At 46.4% G+C, this 17,105-nt stretch overlaps 1 protein-coding gene across 3 annotated transcripts in view; it reads right to left on the bottom strand.

Moving 5' to 3' along the window:
• Positions 1-5,333: 5,333 nt before the first annotated feature.
• Positions 5,334-17,105, bottom strand: part of LOC135904172 (multidrug resistance-associated protein 1-like) — a 116,465-nt gene continuing 104,693 nt past the window's right edge. For all 3 annotated transcript variants that reach the window (XM_065434784.1, XM_065434786.1, XM_065434785.2), the window contains 7 exons: positions 14,074-14,200; positions 13,838-13,939; positions 12,713-12,859; positions 10,221-10,379; positions 9,052-9,218; positions 6,097-6,291; positions 5,334-5,951 (listed from right to left, as the gene is read on the bottom strand). In XM_065434784.1, coding sequence (XP_065290856.1) covers positions 5,822-5,951; positions 6,097-6,291; positions 9,052-9,218; positions 10,221-10,379; positions 12,713-12,859; positions 13,838-13,939; positions 14,074-14,200 — 1,027 coding nt within the window. In that variant the 3' untranslated portion in view covers positions 5,334-5,821. The remainder of the gene's footprint in view (positions 5,952-6,096; positions 6,292-9,051; positions 9,219-10,220; positions 10,380-12,712; positions 12,860-13,837; positions 13,940-14,073; positions 14,201-17,105) is intronic.

The raw sequence follows: 17,105 nt of genomic DNA, 5'->3' as shown, positions 1-17,105 counted from the left end.
GCGAGTTGTGCTCATGTTTGCTTTTGTGCGCGGGACACCATGCTTGTTAATTTAGTTAGTAAGCAAGTTTTTGTAAGTTTATACGGCCATTTAAAACTACTATCCTCCCTTCGTATAGCTGCCTAATAATTTGCTATCGGAGTAGATGGTTCGACTTTGTGGCGACACCGCAAGTTTCTTTAGAGCGCAGCATTTAAGCGCCCGTTCGTGCGTTGAGCGTCACCGTGCCTAGTCGGTGGCATTATACCTCGCAACCGAGCGAACGAGCACAGGGCACAAGATGAAAGCGAACACGGTGGAAAGATTAATGAAGAGAGAGCGAGGAGGAAAGTGTAGGAGGAGGCTACAGAGAAAGCGTGGGGCGGAAACTAAATGAGGTGAATACGGGAAACGGCCCGTCCATGCGCTGAGTTGCCGGCAGCCACGACATCCGCCGTTGTGTGGGCGCTCTCATCTCCGCTTTCGAGAGGGAGGGGGCGCAGGGGCAGGATGGCTACACTCGACCATGGCGTCAGTTGCTGAGGTCAGCGCGCGGTACCAGCGTTTGTGACCTGTATCACTGCTCCTGCAAGGGGCGATGGCGAGCGGCTTCGAGTAAGGTTCGATGTGGCGCTTCCCTGGGTGTTGTCGCCGCTTACATTGGTGGCGCGAATACCCTGCGACGAAGGGCCGCTCTCGACGTTGATGGAACGAAAGGGTCAGAATAACCCCTCAGTGCTTCGCAAGACGGGCAGTGCGGCGACGATGGCTATGATATGGCACCAGAGTGATGCGCGTCGACTGTATGGAAACGAAGCGCGCCACTCGCATCGCTGCCTTTTATCCTAATGTAGATCTACATAATTGTAACACAATATATCGGCTGGCGAAATGAAAACACGTAGAGAGCTGAGCTCGAATTCCACATTAGAGAGTGCCGTAATCGCCACTGACTTTTTTTTTCTCTGTAAATTGGCTGTCTCTTCTAAGACAGACCATCAGGACTATACGCCAAAGAAGAGCTGTCTTTGCCAGCTGGTTATTAACAGCCGACATTACTCTGTCTTCCAATGCATGTTAGATGAGAGGGGCTTTCATATACTGTTATGTAGTGTGCCTTGAACGATTGCTGAATTTCGTTACATGGATTAACGGCGACAAGTGGCATCTCGATCGTGTGCTATAATCTGTGAGAAGACTAATAGGAACGTTGTTTCCGGTTTGCAGTGCGAAGCCCGAAAAAGCTGCCTTCTATTTGTTTCTCTTCCTGGAAGCTTAGACGGGCCAACGTTCTCAATGATAACCGAATGCCGATAGCAGCAAGTGACCATGCAGGAAGGCCTAACCAGTTACACCACCCAAGTTCTTTTTAAATTTTTTTATTTATTTCTTTACCGCCAATTTGGCTGACTGGTTTTACCCCGCTCGTCATCTTCATATGACATATCATACCGTATGAACTTATCACCAACTATGCACCCATAATAGGATAGATTGCTAATAAAGTGCACAAAGTGTATCATGTGTCCATTGCATAGTAAACGCTCATCTAGTGCGCATGTAATTCATTTTCACCTCTAAACATTGCAATGCGCACACTTGGATAGTCAGCGTCGACGAGTGCTCGAATTGCTCGAATTGCTCGTCGACGAGTGCTCGATAGTGCTCAAATTTTAAGATATTCTACCTGAAGAAACCCGCTTTTCCTCGAGCCCTATCGATGCCCTCATAAGATTAACATAATGTTACGTTATGTTATCTGAACACAGGAGTGCCTCAATATTCATTGGTTAAACATCACTAAGAACGTAAATGCATGAACGGTCAACAGTGTCGGACCAAATTTATTCACAAAGAATTAGTTAGTTTGCCTCACTGGCCACACTGAAACTATCCAGACCATTTCAATTTCCAATTAATTCGTCTTACTTTCTTTATTTACGTGTTGAAGCATGAGAAGGTAAGCTAGGTCGGAGCCAGCTATTCCAAAATCATGTAGGTTGTGCTAAGCTTCGATACGGCTCTCTCACTAACTACTGCTGCTACTAATATTATTACTGCTACCATTACTGCTACTATTACTAGTACTATTACTAGTACTACTACTGTTACTGCGAGCATTATTAGTGCTGCTGCTGTTATTACTAGTGCTGCTGCTGCTGCTAGTTATTTGTAGAGCTTCATTGAGGCCTGTAAACCGCAGGAATCCCGTAATCGCCTTACTTGGACACAGTTGAAAACCAGGAAACTGCCATTGTCAACAACGTCTTGCAGCTTTGAAGTCTCGTGTCGTGTCGCAAGTTTAGAGCGTTCCTCAACGTTGAAGTTCTGCCTTTCCGCCGCGGGGCCACCAAAAAAACAAACCCTCGGAAAGAAATGGGTAGAACACATATGGCGATGACTGTGGACCATAATGATTTTAGCGTTGAATCAATATATCGACACAACGTACTGCTGCCGTCGAAATGAGTAGTATATGAGGTGAATACTGCAGCGGCGTCTCACCTTTGGCGATTTCTTAATAACACTCGGCGCCACCTAGCGGTGCCGTCGCGAAGCCTGCGCATGGCCTGCTGCGCGCCAGTGCGAGCGAACCATTGGAAACGCGTTTTGGAGCAGACGGGCTCCTCTCCCGCGCTTCTTTCTTATGGTATCTTCGACTGGTCGCCTGTATGCCCCGAAGCAGAGTCGGGTATATCGGGCGTTTCCCGAGCTCAAAGGTAGAGGACAAGCGCGCAAGCCGAACGTGCGACTCGCTGTCGGAGGAGGAAATTGCTGATGCGAAACCACGTGACTACTGCCAACGTCCGATGATTCGCCTATCCAAAGCTCCCGGCACTGCCAAAAAAACCGGCAGACGTGCCGGCGGGAAGAGCGTTCGTCGAGGCGCCAGCATGCAGTGGCCTAGGTTGCCAAGGTTACGGTGGGCCGTCGCCAACAGCAGCGACGCGGCGCTGCGATGACGTTTCAATCTCGATGACTGCTCCGACGACAGGGCTCGGAGCGCCTCAGAGCGCTCCAAGATAGAAGAGAGCAATCGAGAAGAACCAGCCGAATGCAGGGCGCGCACCCTCTTTCAACCAGCCGAAGACAACGCCGCTCGCGAGAGCGCTCCAGAGCGCTCAGAAACGACCAGCCGAAGATAGCATTAAAGTCACTAAAACCTGGAAAGTACCGCAGCCCTCTTCTCTTCGCCGCCGCCACCACCACTTTCCGCCATGAGCAGTCCACGCCGCGCCGGACCGGACACACAGGAAAAGGCTTCGCGCGCCCACGCCGCGCGTATGAGTCATATCATTTTGCATTTTGTGTAATTTAGGGCATATGTAACTTTCGCAGACTTTCAAAAACGAAAGGAAATACCTGGGTGATGCGCTTGCGGGTGTAGCAACCGCCGGGAGTCCGGGAAAGGGGGGCTATTCGCGATACCAAGCGGAAAGGTCGACAGCAAGCGTCGCGTTATCTGGCTGCATCGACTAAAGCGCGGCAGATTCACGGCCTACAGGCGAATTGGATGATATCGAAAAGCTGAAAAGCGTTGCGGTGCCTCATCGAACTGCCTAAATGCTGTAATGTGCTCGAGAAGCTTCTTCGCGAGTTTGTTCTTTGCAGACTGCTGCTTGCCTTGCGCAAGAAATAATAATAATATATGGGGTTTTACGTGCCAGAACCACTTTCTGATTATGAGGCACGCCGTAGTGGGGGACTCCGGAAATTTTGACCACCTGGGGTTCTTTAACGTGCACCTAAATCTAAGTACACGGGTGTTTTCGCATTTCGCCCCCATTGAAATGCGGCCGCCGTGGCCGGGATTCGATCCCGCGACCTCGTGCTCAGCAGCCTAACACCATAGCCACTGAGCAACCACGGCGGGTCTTGCGCAAGAAAAGCGAGATCTTCAGAAATACGCAGAACAGAGCAAGATATGGCTCGAAGAGCGGCGAAATGCGGCCAGCGGTGTCAAAAATAATAGAACTCAGTGAGAAAACCGCTGCAATGAAGATGTATTGCCCTGTCAATGTCAAATATTAAAATGTGCACTTTCTCGTGTGTGGCTAAAATATTACTGCTTAAAAGAACGCGAACGTGGCCTGGGTTGATATCACTGTTTTAGCATACCTTCCCTTGTACTGCAGTCAGGGACCGTCTGTCTTCGTCGAAGCCGATGTGCGTAAATCATTTCAAGCGCGGATAAATCAGTAGCCACGTTAGAAAGCGATTACATCCACGCTTATAAGCGACGCGTGGCAGCGCTTGATACCTAGGCAACCTAAAAAATCATGTGACCCACGAGCATGGGGTTCGTTTTGCACTTAGAAGGGGTGGCGCGCAGTTGAATGCTTCACTTTTCGAGTACTTGTAATTTATATCGTATCTCGCTAAGCGAGACGCTGTTTGTGGATTTCCCAGCTCCCACTGCGACAATGATAGGGCCGTCCGCCACAGTAACAAGCCTAGAAAACCCGAGGAAGAACTAGTCGCGTTTTTTTCGCAACGTATCGAATAGCTGCGAGTTAGCTACGAGGACACAACAGTCAATCTAAAAAAACCCAAGAGTCCGTACACCTGTGACGTATAAAATGTTTAAAACGCGAGTAATATTGCTTAACTATGCACGTTGTTAAGCAATTCAGTATACTCCTGGGAGATCTTCCCAGAGGGTACAACACTTATCGGGAAGGAGAACAAACTTAACGACGACCGCTCGAGCACCCATCCTGTCGCTTGTCTCGCTTCATGCAATCTGGCTCCTGTAGAAATATTCCGATCACACTTACCTGTACTGCTTAGTATGCACGGTAGAAGCACCATCTGATGTGTTATCGGTAAGACGATGAAATGTGTCCATTTTCGTTAATCTAAACCGTTCGAATCGAACCTACATAGCTTAGGTGCTGCCACCCGAGAAACTCATTGGCCCAAATCTGGCAACAACAGCACAGCGTTGCCTGCGCACGCTCCGGCGGTTGAGGTACTTTCCAAGTTTCAGTGGCTTAATTCTTTCTTGGTTCGCTGCGCCATGAAATGTCGCTTGCGGCGCAGCACGCTGGAACGCGAGTTACATTTCATGAAGCGGATAGCTTTCTTCGCCGCTTTCACCCATTTTCTTGGTTGTGGCCGATCGGTGGTCGGTGGTCTGTTGTCGGCGGTGGCTAGGAATCGGTGGTCGGACTTGCAATACCAAGTCGCCGAAGGAGAGGGCGTGTGCAACCGAGTTGCGGGGAGGGGCGAGAAAAAGAAAAATGGGAGATGGCGGAGGGAAGCTGTCAACTTGCTCGTTCGCTTGTTCATTCGTTCGGGCTATCCGCCTACATAGATAGTCATCGTAGCGATGGTTAAAAATTTGCGTTGGATCTCCACAATTCTTTTTATTGTGAAAACATGGTGGTGCTGAAAATGTGAAACTATTCGGTCATTCACAAGGTTCAATAAATACCAAACATCACACTTGACGACAGTAATGGGCTGAACAAAGCTAAAGATTTTACAAGCGTTTCCTTGCCCGAAAGTGATAACAAAAATAAGGATGGGGTCTCCGCGTCGAAGCGGTACATATTAACATTAGCGAGACTGCTTTTAGTCGAGATGTCACGCACTCTTTACGTTCAACACAAATTTATGTTAAATATCTCCTACTGAGCTGTTTTCTCGTAATCGACATTGAAATGTCGTTGAAATCAGCGTCGGAGCTGCCTTTCGCATCAAGGACGAGGCTCTCAAAGAGCTTTCAAACGAAGCACCATGTATACGAAGCGCTGCGCTGATGACATCTCCAGGGTTTGTGCTTGAATCAGCAGTCTGTTGAACACGGCGCGTCCCCAACACCGCGGCCTTCAAAAAATCACTCATTTTGCTGCGTCGGCAGCAAGTTGGCGTCCTTGGCCATCGAGTAGAAGATCGACGTCTCCCGCTTCAGCAATTCCTGCGGCGAGTCACTCTCCGCGATTTGGCCGCGGTCCAGGACGATCACCCTGCATCGTTAAGAGCAGACATCAAGATCAACTCTCTGGTGGACTGCGCTATCTAATCTGCGTAAAGTAGTTCATTGTAGCAAGATTACGCAAGTACTTGTCACGGTGCTCGGAGAAGCGATGCTTGACCCTGTGTACAACGCACCTGTCGTAGTCGAGTATGGTGTTGAGCCGGTGCGCGATGGTGATGATGGTGCAGTCGGCGAACTCCCGCCGTATGGTGGCCTGTATCAGGTCGTCCGTCTCCATGTCCACCGCGGCCGTCGCCTCGTCCAGGATCAAGATGCGGGACTTGCGCAGCAGGGCACGAGCCAGGCACAGCAGCTGCCGCTGGCCCACGCTGCCAAACGGGGTTTGCACACGTCACTTAATCGGTGCTAGCTAGCCTATGTATTTGGACACGTATTTTAAGAAGGAAACGTATTAAAGGATGCTTTACACCCCTCCCCCCCCCGGGGGGGGGGGGGAGTCCACTCCTACTATGTGGTAAAAATAACACAAAAAGTCCCCTCACGAAACAACCACTCCACCAATTTAAATGAAATTCGTTGCATTTGAGAGCTAAAGCTGACTTATACAGACTACAGAAAGCAAATTCGTTTAAGGCCCCCTATACATTTTGTAGAATTCACCTAAGGTTGGTACGTTAAAAAAAATCTGAAGCCGGAAGTTTACAAATCCGTAACCCTGCACGAACAGCAGCTATCGCATTTCTGTAAGGTGCATCTTTTAGTGCATGTTAAGTAGACGAGTTTGATATATGGGTTTACCAGTTACATTCCCTTTTTAATGTTTGCAGATATTTTGCCAAAGGGTTTCTCACAAATTAGTGGTATGATTGAGAGCGGTGTACACTTCATCAATTTTCTCGGCTTTAGGTGCCTCAATATGGGTGCAGGTAATGGAATTGTGGTATCCTTCTTTATTGATGCGTTGCGAAGTATTTGATGATCTAGCTTTATTTCTGCTTTTTTTTTTCAAGAATTATCTCGAAAAATTTATGAAAGCAATAAAAACGCTACTTAGTGCAGGCGGTCGATTTTACCTTTCACTTTTAAATGCACCAAACTCATCAACATTCGTGTTGTGGATGCCGAGATAAGCGATCCGTTCACAGCCAGTTAGATATGAGCCGAGCAATAAAAACAGCGCTAAACAGCTCCTGCGGTAAAACTTCCTCTTAAGAGCCACAAAATAGCAAGACTATGTGGGCTCAGACTGACGAAGCATTTCGTCAACAGAACGCTTGTCCTTACACGAAAGTGGCGACTCCTCGCAGATAAAGTTAGGCCTAAAGTTTTATTTTTTCGAATAGCCCGCATAAGTTTTATCACTGCAGGTCAGTGTGGCTTCCAGTATTTTATAGATCCTTCGCGTTTTTAAGACATTTTCGTGCAGAAATGGGCTCTGAGGTTTTCGAGGTGGACAATTCGCTTCTTTCAGAGCGTAATGCAGTCCTTGAAAGACATTCATTCACGTATTTGCCTGCAGACCTGTAGAGATCTATTCCGTGATGCTTACCGGGTGCGGGAGTTCCAAAGTGACATCGTGATTTGCCTTTCCCTTTCACGTCTGCTCCGGCTTACCAAATGTCCGGACAGAGTAATGCTGATTTTGTCTGTGTACCGGCTGATCATTTTTAAGTTCTATAGAATTTTTAAAATTTGCCTGCGGTAGACATCACAGTTCTTGCCCTTGAGCTGGATTATTCGGAGAGTCACGCACTAGCAGCACCATAAATCGAGACACATATTTATCTAATCAACAAAAATTTACTAATCAACATCTTAATTGATTACTTTACAGTACGTATTTCGATTTACGAATAGCAGCCGGTGAGTTTTCAAAGCTTATCCACTTGGAATTAGTTTCCAGAATGACACCAGTTTGGGGATATGCGCCATCCGAACTTGCCGTAAAAACGCACTATTGTGCATTTTACAAAAGCCTATATTTAAAAATTGCATGAAAGATAAAAATATTAACCTTGCATATAAGTGCAGTTTTCTAATCCATCTTAAAGACGTTGGCCTTCAGCGCCACTTTGAGACAACTGCTAGGTTTGTTGATTGGGCACCTAACGGCGTTTGCTTGTTGGATAATTTGTTAGTTAAACCGCATTCTGTGTCAGTCCACAAGATGCTGTTCACCCGTGATCAACAGATACATCTGTCACAAAACTCAAAAGATCACACCATGCTCAAGGTTTCCTCCTTTTCTCAGAAGGAATGCAACGCGTTAGGCCGTTTTCTTTTAGTAGTTTAATGTTTTTTTTTACACTGAGGCTCTACTTCTGGGGAAAACCTTGAGTAGGGAATTTTCTTTACACTAATCATACTACGCAAAGTAATACACGAACAGAAAGCCTTATTATACGTTTTGGGGGTATGCTTTATCATGACGTACAAATCCAATATTGTGTCCAATGTCCCAATGCACTGTAAACTGTGTCCCAATGCACATCATTCTTAGCAGTGTACTTGACACCACCGTGTTCGACACCATTAGACAGCTGTCTGTCACACTTAGCAAACAAGGTAAGTCACGTAGAGCACGCGCACGTGCTCGCACCACTACTTTTGCAGCCTCATTTTTTCTTCGCGCAGCAGTGGACTGGAATGGCCTTCCGCGGAACATTGCAGCCATCACGTGTTCATCAACTTTTGCGGACAACTTGACCACATTTGTTTCTCATCAAGATTACTCTCTGTAACCTTGATTTGTAAACCCACCCCTTATGCAATACCCCCTAACCGGGGTCTTTAAGGTAATAAAGTGATGTGATGATGTGAAGTCAAAAAGGCCTATCTTCTTTAATATAGGGAGACATTAGGATTATGGCGGCTCTCCTGTGGAGAACCACACTGTGTATCAAGCAACGAAAGGCATTATTTGCAAGTTATACGCACCCACGAATCAATATTATGTGTGTCTTGGGGAACTTGTGGCAGAACGATAACTAGAACACAAGGGGAGTTTGTCAGTAGATATAATTAAGTTCACCAGAACAACGCTGTTCATTACTCTTGACTTCCTCGTTACAACAGAAGCAAAGTTACCAACTGATGCAGCCAACTCGAGATGTAGAAGTGTCACCCACCTGATGTTTTCACCACCCTCGGCAATTTCGTGCTGGAGGCCCTCCGTCAACGTGGCCACAAAGTCTTTGAGGTGCGAGTGCTCGAGCGCCCGCCACAGCTCCACCTCACCCTTCACATCGAAAGGGTCAAGGTTGGACCGCAGTGTCCCGCTGAACAGCACAGGATCCTAGGGGAGAGACGTTGACATACAAATACAAAGGCGTAACCAACTGGTCTTACCTAATACAAAAAATACAAAGCTACAAAGACCATTTGTGCACATACCAAACTCACACATGGTTACTTTCGTGGGCTTGTGGAGTTGTTTTGCATTGCAGATCAAAAGCAAACGCCTGGCTTAAATTGGGTTAGTTCTAGATCTCTTTTTGAAGCCTTGTACCTAATAATCATTTCCGGTGCACCAATTGCACGGTCATGACGAGGCGGCGGGGAGCATGTGTTGTGAAGAGGAGGATGCCTACCACCATTCGCCGTCGCAATAAAATGGGCATCCGTGTGTCGTCGATGGCAGGAAAGATTCGCCAGGCATTGCGTGTTGTGCAACAATACTGACGGCCTTGAGCGCGTTCCATCCTGCCGTGCGCAACACACGACAAAAGCGAGACATATATCGCTCGAGAACGCTCTATGAATAAAGGCAATGGAGCAGCTCGTCGACGTGCGAAGAATAACACTTCGCGTTAGGCATCTGTAACCAAACAAAAATAAAAACAAGAACCAAAGCTTTGCTTACATTGACAATCACTTTAAATGGTTTTTACAACCTTTGTTGTTTCAGTTTTTGCGAGGCAAATATTTATCGAAAATCAATGAAAGTATTGCCTTGAATTATATAGGTAGGCTATTCAACATAATTAGCCTGTAGACTTACGCTCTTATGCTGCTTGTCCACAATATGTATACATTGTGCAAACAACCAGCGCGGGAATTCGTCGTTGTAGTGGACTCCAGACTATAGTCTTTCTATTGAACGTTCTATACAGGTATTATAAATGTGTCATATATTATCTATGGCGTTGTACAGCTCGGCCATATGTGAGCTATTTTCTCTAAAAAGAACAAAGTAGGCCGCAGTGTCACAGACTATCTGATTTCGCTTTCACGGTGAATTCGCTTTCGCGAAGCCAAATGTAGCAATAAGATTCAGGCTATTTCTTCGATGAGTCACCTGCGGTATGATCGTGAGCTTCCTGCGCAGGTCGTACAGGCCGAGCATGGATATGTCCAGCCCGTCGATGTTGATGGAACCGCCAGCGGCTTCGATGATGCGGAACAGAGCCAGCGTGAGCGAAGACTTGCCCGCGCCTGTCCTGCCCACGATTCCAACCTGCCAGGACCGGGCACACAGCATGCATCGGTTAGAGTCACGTGGTGTTAGCGCACACTCGCATCACATTTCCTACTTAAAATGCGCCGCCTGGTTGAGTCAGTATAGATAGACGCAGCTGCTACTGTGTGAGATGGGCAAGAATGCATGCGGTTGAGCAGGTTATCTAAGGCGTACTGCAGGTCAACCGCGGTTGCATAAACCGTTAGAATTGATATCAAGGCGAAATAAAGGCTGTAGAGGGCGCCCGAGAATTAGTTGTAGTAATGATATTAGAAAATTTGAAGGTGTAGGCTGAAGTGTGGGGTAATGTAAAATAGAAATAGCAGGAAATTGCAGGCAGAAGCATATATGATATCGGCTCTCAAATAGATTGATGATGTTAATGATGACATCACATGCCTAGATTCGCAGATGAGTGAGTTTGAACTGTCTCCAAGACGGCCTAATGCAGCATAATTTTCGTTCAATGCGCCAACCTGTAAACCGTCTATGTACTCTTGGCCTAGTTGTGATTGGCTATAAACGTGTAGAACACGTGCAAGAGTATGTTTATATAGGTCAAATAGTTGCAAGGTCCGCTGATCACGAAAAGGAAGCTGAGAGAATAAGAAAGGATTGGACAACGTATGACACGCTTCACCGATTCATGACTGGCAGCTTACTGCTTTCCTTGGAAATAAAAGTACAAAAGTGTTACATTTTATCGTTACAACATATGGGGCAGGAACTTGGAGGTTAATAAAAAAGTTTGGGAAGTTGAGGACCACAAAACGAGCAATCGAACGACAAATTTTAGGCGTAACGTTAAAATACTGGAACACAGCTATGTGGATTAGAGAGCAAACTGGCATAGCCGATTTTCCAGATGGTCTTAAGAGGAAAAAATGAAGTTCAGAAGGCCATGTAATGTGTAGGCAAGATACTAGGTGGTCTACTAGAGTTGCAAGGTGAGCGCGAACAGAAGGCAAGTGCAGTCGAAGATAGTGAATATTTGGGTCGTGTGATGAATTTATGAAGCTTTCAATCATAATGTGTTGTCAGAAGGCGCAAAATGGACAATTAAAGATCGCTAGGCGAGGCCTCCATCCTTCAGTGAATATTAGTACGATGATGATGAGCCCACCAAAGAAAAACAGTATCTATATTCTGTAAACCAGACCTACTGAGATATCTAAAGCATAAAACATTGATGCGTTGCACACTGCTCTCAAATATAACTCCATTTTGTGAGTATAATTACTGAAAAACCTTGGTAAGCATTGCAACAATTTTGGATGAATTATCAACTTGTAATGTTGATCCGCCTTGGATGATTTAACAGGTGCAATTCCCCAACCTGTGATATGAGATTTCTGGTGGAGAGTTACAGAATTGTAAATCTCATGCTTGTTTTTGCCAATATCTTCTCGTACAACATTCGAAGCCATCAATAAACTTCTCCTTCATTCCACCTGTAAAATTCAGCTTCTTCTCTTAAATGCACTACATCTCAATCGACTTGGTTTAGCTGTTCTCTAAAGAGAGCATGTCTACATTGTACATGTGCTTGAATTAACGAAATCGTAATGAGGCCTGGCGCAAAGCTACCTATTCACAGTTTTTATATCTTGTCGAGGCCGGGAAGAGAAACCAAGAGCTTCACATGAAGACGAAGTCATTGAACTGCTCAGCAATGTCTGAACAATAGAATGGTCATATTGAAGCTAACGGGACTTAACAAATTTGTCCTCATCAAGGGCCTGGCTAAACATTGTCCAAACGTTGATTACAGGCTGTGGATTGTCTTGTTTGGCCAGTGCTCATCACTGATACAGCAGACCAATAAGGTTTCCTAATAGCTCTCTGATACAATGTCCAGATAGTTGAAGGAGACCACATTTTGACGTAGTTCAAGCAGCCAGGTTTAGGCCCAGTGACTTGGTCGGATGGCAGTTGAATATATAACGAAGGATGTACCAGCCAAGGGGTTCGAAATATTTCGAGGCCAGTCAGAAGCATTGAGCACAAGATAATTTTGTGGCTGCCCAGTTAATCATTGCTGTAAAATGCAGCAAAGTCGACTTGTGAGCATGAAAATAGCCGAACGACTTAAAGAAAGTACTGCTAATTTGGTTTACCTGGTGAAATTAATGGAGACCCTATAAACGAACGCATAAGGCCCTCAAATGCAAGGCGGCTTTTTCCATTCTCAGAACCAACTGCTCGCATCGAATATTTCATTGCCCTCAGCTTGACTTTGAAGGCATCTTAAGACACTCGAAATATTTTGTAACTTATCTGATCAGACACGGCCAAGCAATGGGCGCACTGAATCTAACTGGCACGCGAACCTTTTCTCCGGGCTTGATGTCGCATGTGATTCCCTTGAGGACCAGGTCCAGATCTGCTCGGTACCGCGTCGAGTAATTCTCGAAGACGACTTCTCCAGTGACTGGCCACGATGGGTCAGGCTTGAAGTAAGGATTCTCCCATGCAGCCTGAAAGCGATGTTTAGGATGTACTTTTGATCACAGTGATCATAATTTATCACGCGTAATCTTATTCTAAGTGCAAGCGAGCAATACCTAAAGGCGCAGTAAAAAGGATTTCCACATAGTTATGTAGATGACAGTTCTAGATATGCTCCTAATTCTTGCCAAGATGTGACTCAGAAACGGATCAGGGTGGCAAGCCGATCTCAAACTTTCTGCGCCAGCTCTCATTTCAATGTTTGGCCGACATTTTCCCCAACTGTAACTAATAGCTTTTCGCAAAACAAATACAAATTGAGCATTGGAGCAATAACCCAACAGCAGCTTAAGCACGTGTAGTGTTTTTCATACGCCGAGGTAGAATGTGGTTTGGTGCAAATAATATCGAAGTTTTTAAAGGACGGAATGGCCGTCCCCTGTCACGCCAGTCAGCCTGTAGGGCTCTCACTGGCACGAAAGTGCGAAAATTAAAAGGAAGAGTGCCATCTACGCTATTGAGTTTCGGAGCGCGCCCGGGGACAGGCTCTGCCACAGATATTGTCATTCACAGAGGCCTCGAAGTTTTTCACTATGAGTGCACACGTTACATGGAAATTATCACAAACCTATGCATGCCTCTCTAGCAAATTTCGCCATTAAAAATTAATGAGAGGAGGGAGGTTTCACGTGCCAGAACCAATATCTCATTGTGAGGCACTCCCGGTAGTGTGGGACTTCAAATTAATTTTAACCACCTTGGGCTTTTTAACGTGCATTCAAGGTCCGGTATCCACCTCACGGTGCACAAGTCGTTCCATTCTTGAAGAATAACCGTTGATGCACAGAGGGGGGAAAATGCTTTAATGATAGCTGAAGATGTCATTCAAGGTGTTAGCTGCTACATGCTCGAATAAACCATAAGAATCATAAAAACCATAAGACGGACGCTCTACTAATACAGACCTGTTATCGAGAACCCATGGAAAAAGAAAGTTGCTTAGATACCTCTTGTGCCACCTTGGTGTACTCCAAGCAGCGCTCCACCGAGACAAGGTTCGTTTCCGTGTCAGAGGTACAACGGACCAGCATGTTCATCGTCAGCGTGACCTAAATAAAATGGTAAGTAACAGAATCACACCAGGTAAAGCGAGACGCACTTAGCGATCGAGGACACGTTACAATCGAGTAACTACGGTATGAGTGCTCACGTAGCGTGCTAAACACAGCGGATCCGCACTCACCGTGAGAGAGTAGCTGACTGAAAGGCCAGCCATGCCGGGAGACAGTGTGTCTCGGCTGTTGACCGCAAGTAACGCAGCTATTAGAACTATGACGTATCCGATGAACTCCAGCCTTGTGGCGAGCCACCTGGGAAGCAGGGAGACAGACACAGATACTGTTCGGATCAAATTGGATTTCTGCGCTGAACTGTACATAGTTAAATCGTAAAGAAGTGCGAATGAAAAAAACTTATCACAGTATGCCAATTGTTAACGGCTCCACGGCAACTGTAGCACGAGGTATCGATGTGTTCCATATTGGCCGCGAGATCGACCTATAGGTGGCAGCACCGTCGCCCCGTTAGTGTGGATGCGTCGCCCATGCGGTGTGTGGAAGTGTAGGGAGCTACTGCTTTCAATTCGCGATTCTGTGCTCCGTGCCCGCAGAAAACGCTTCGTTTACCATCGTGAGATTTTGTTCGGTCTCGCAATGCAGCACATATTGCACAGAGCCAGGGATAAGCTTTTACTACTATCCCGTTGACGCGGCACGTCGCCGAGAATGGCTCGTCAGTCTTCGGAACGGCAAGGCGCCGTCCAAGTATGCGATGGTGTGCAGTAAGCACTTCGACGATGGTACGTTCAAGCGTTCGCTGACGAAAAAGGATGGCGAGTAGTCCACTATGATATCACGTTTGGGAATCCTAATCGGCAATCTGGGCATTAATGTTTGCTGCATGCGTAGTTCCTGTGTGGTTGCTGTGCGTGTGAAGATCGTTGCAGTCGGCGTGGCCTGGGATGCCAGTAAAGTTGCCTGTGCTTTTATATACTTCCGCAAGTAAATTAACAGTGTGTCCACGCATGCAATTTATTTTATAAACTTCATGCGCCGCCTGCGCAGTGAATTCAAGGTTCGCGCTCAGCTGCGAGTCCGTTTAAACGACCGTCACCGAGCGTGACTAGTTGTCACGTTTTCCGTTGTCCTTCCTCAGCCACGGGAACTGTTCTCTGTGTTCCGAAGTGTAAATACGAGCACCGAAACACGGCAAGTGTGTACGCATGATCTCGTACAGATTAAACAGTGTCGTTTCGCGAGCCAACAGCGGATGGTCCATTAAGCGATGAACGAACATGCACGAGCGAATTTATTGCTACTGCTCATATTGATATATTTTTTTCTCTCTTCTATAGGGGGGCGGAAAAAATTGAAGCCCAATGCACTGCATTCAAGCACCACTGCAAATTCAAGTGCCTGCATGCGAAAGTAATTAAAGGGATCTAATGATTATGATACAACATAAATTATACTTGCATGCTTCATTTGAGCTTCGTGTAACGGTTGCAACTGGTTATAAAGCGACTCGAAAACATTTTACAATGGTAGTAACTCTCTGAAACTAACTCGCGATTTCGTAGGTCTGGCTAAACAAAAAATTGATAAAGCAACATAAGTTCTCTAAATTTATCGCATAACGTAAACTCATCGCAAATCAGCGAGTGAGCTTAGTGTGATGTAATGTAAACAAATCGCGATACGCGCCGCGATCAACTACATCCGAACAACTTGAGGCAATACTTTACCCTGCAGGGCATGTGCAGTTCAATTCTGCTATTTTTGTCTCGGCGGTCAAATTCAGGTCGACTCGGTGTGGGTCTTTACTAAGCGCGGACGACTGCAGCACGAATGCGATAACGTGCACAGGACCGTCAGAGCAGCAGGTGGAAGCGACGGCACTACACTCAATGATGTGGCCCGCCGCAACGACTTGGTCGCCTTCGACGAGACACCTAACACCGTCCCTAACATGGTTGAGAATTGTACTTAGAGGCAAGGGTGCTGTAAAACGGAAAAAGAACGCATGTTAACCTCACAACACGTTGAAAGGAGACGAGCGCACATGGTGTGGTCGCGTTAAGCAAATGCTTTTCGCATCAGTACACTAAAACGTACAGCGATTTACTTTACGAATTTCCGTTACAAAAATGAAAGAATAACAGGTTGAGAGGTTACTAACCATCGAACAAACCGTCCTCGTCAACATCCATCGTGATTTCGCGAACTACGATCGCTGCACACTGCGGCTGGAGCGGCGACGGGCCACCGGCATCCACACTTAGGAGCTTCGTCACCTCGCCGCTAGGAGCCGACTCTGTTCGATCTCGAGGCCAATAGCCAATTCACCTATCCCGAAGGCGACTATAATAAAACTAGCACCTGTGGTAACCTTTAACGTGACTTTTCACTTTTTTAGTTCTAGCTTAGAAGCTGCCCAGGTGAGTGGACTTCCAAGTACTTTGATCTATATCAAGCGTAATAATTTATTTTATTTGGACCCCATTTCCTCCACACATTTACGGTTACACTTGTATAACAGGACCTATATTTGGCATTCAATTGAATATTGCAAGTCCCTACATACTGAATAATTGTATTTCATCCGATTCCAAAAGTCAACTGTTAAAAGACCTCCACAGTTTTGCGAAGAAAAGTGCAATAACCACAGCTACGAATGCGGCTGTTCCTCCTCACTCATTTCACGCCACCATTACCAGTCAAAATGCATGCATTGCTACTCTTGGCAAATTTAACATTTCTTTCTTGTCCTTCAACAGTACAACTGACATTTTTAGGCAGAACGTTTCCTACTGCCCACTCCACTCAGCCAGCGAGCGGCAAGAAGCGTAGGTGCGCATGCGCCGAACGCTCAGCCTCGAGTACGAATGCTCAGCCGCGAGCGTTCGGGCGCCTCCGTTCCACTGGAGAGCTCGCCGAGCGAAGCGCGCAAACGCGGCGAGCGAGACATACGAAACTACGAAATGACAACTGCCACTGCTGCAGGCCTGTTGACATGCTGGAAGATGCTTTGCATCTTTGAGACAGTGCCAAACGAAACGACATTAAGGCAAAAGCTGGAGCACCAAAAGCGCGGTTGTGAACACGACACACATTGGCGAGCACACAAATTGCACGTCTTCGTGTGACAATGCACCCGTGTTTAGAATACCAAAAAAAAGCACCATCTTTAATGTCCGAGGAAAATACACTGAAAAGC

Source organism: Dermacentor albipictus, chromosome 10 (genome assembly GCF_038994185.2).
Source record: "Dermacentor albipictus isolate Rhodes 1998 colony chromosome 10, USDA_Dalb.pri_finalv2, whole genome shotgun sequence".
In the NCBI taxonomy this organism is placed as follows: domain Eukaryota; kingdom Metazoa; phylum Arthropoda; class Arachnida; order Ixodida; family Ixodidae; genus Dermacentor; species Dermacentor albipictus.
Note: the sequence above shows the minus strand (reverse complement) of the source record. Positions and strands in the feature narration are given on the sequence as shown.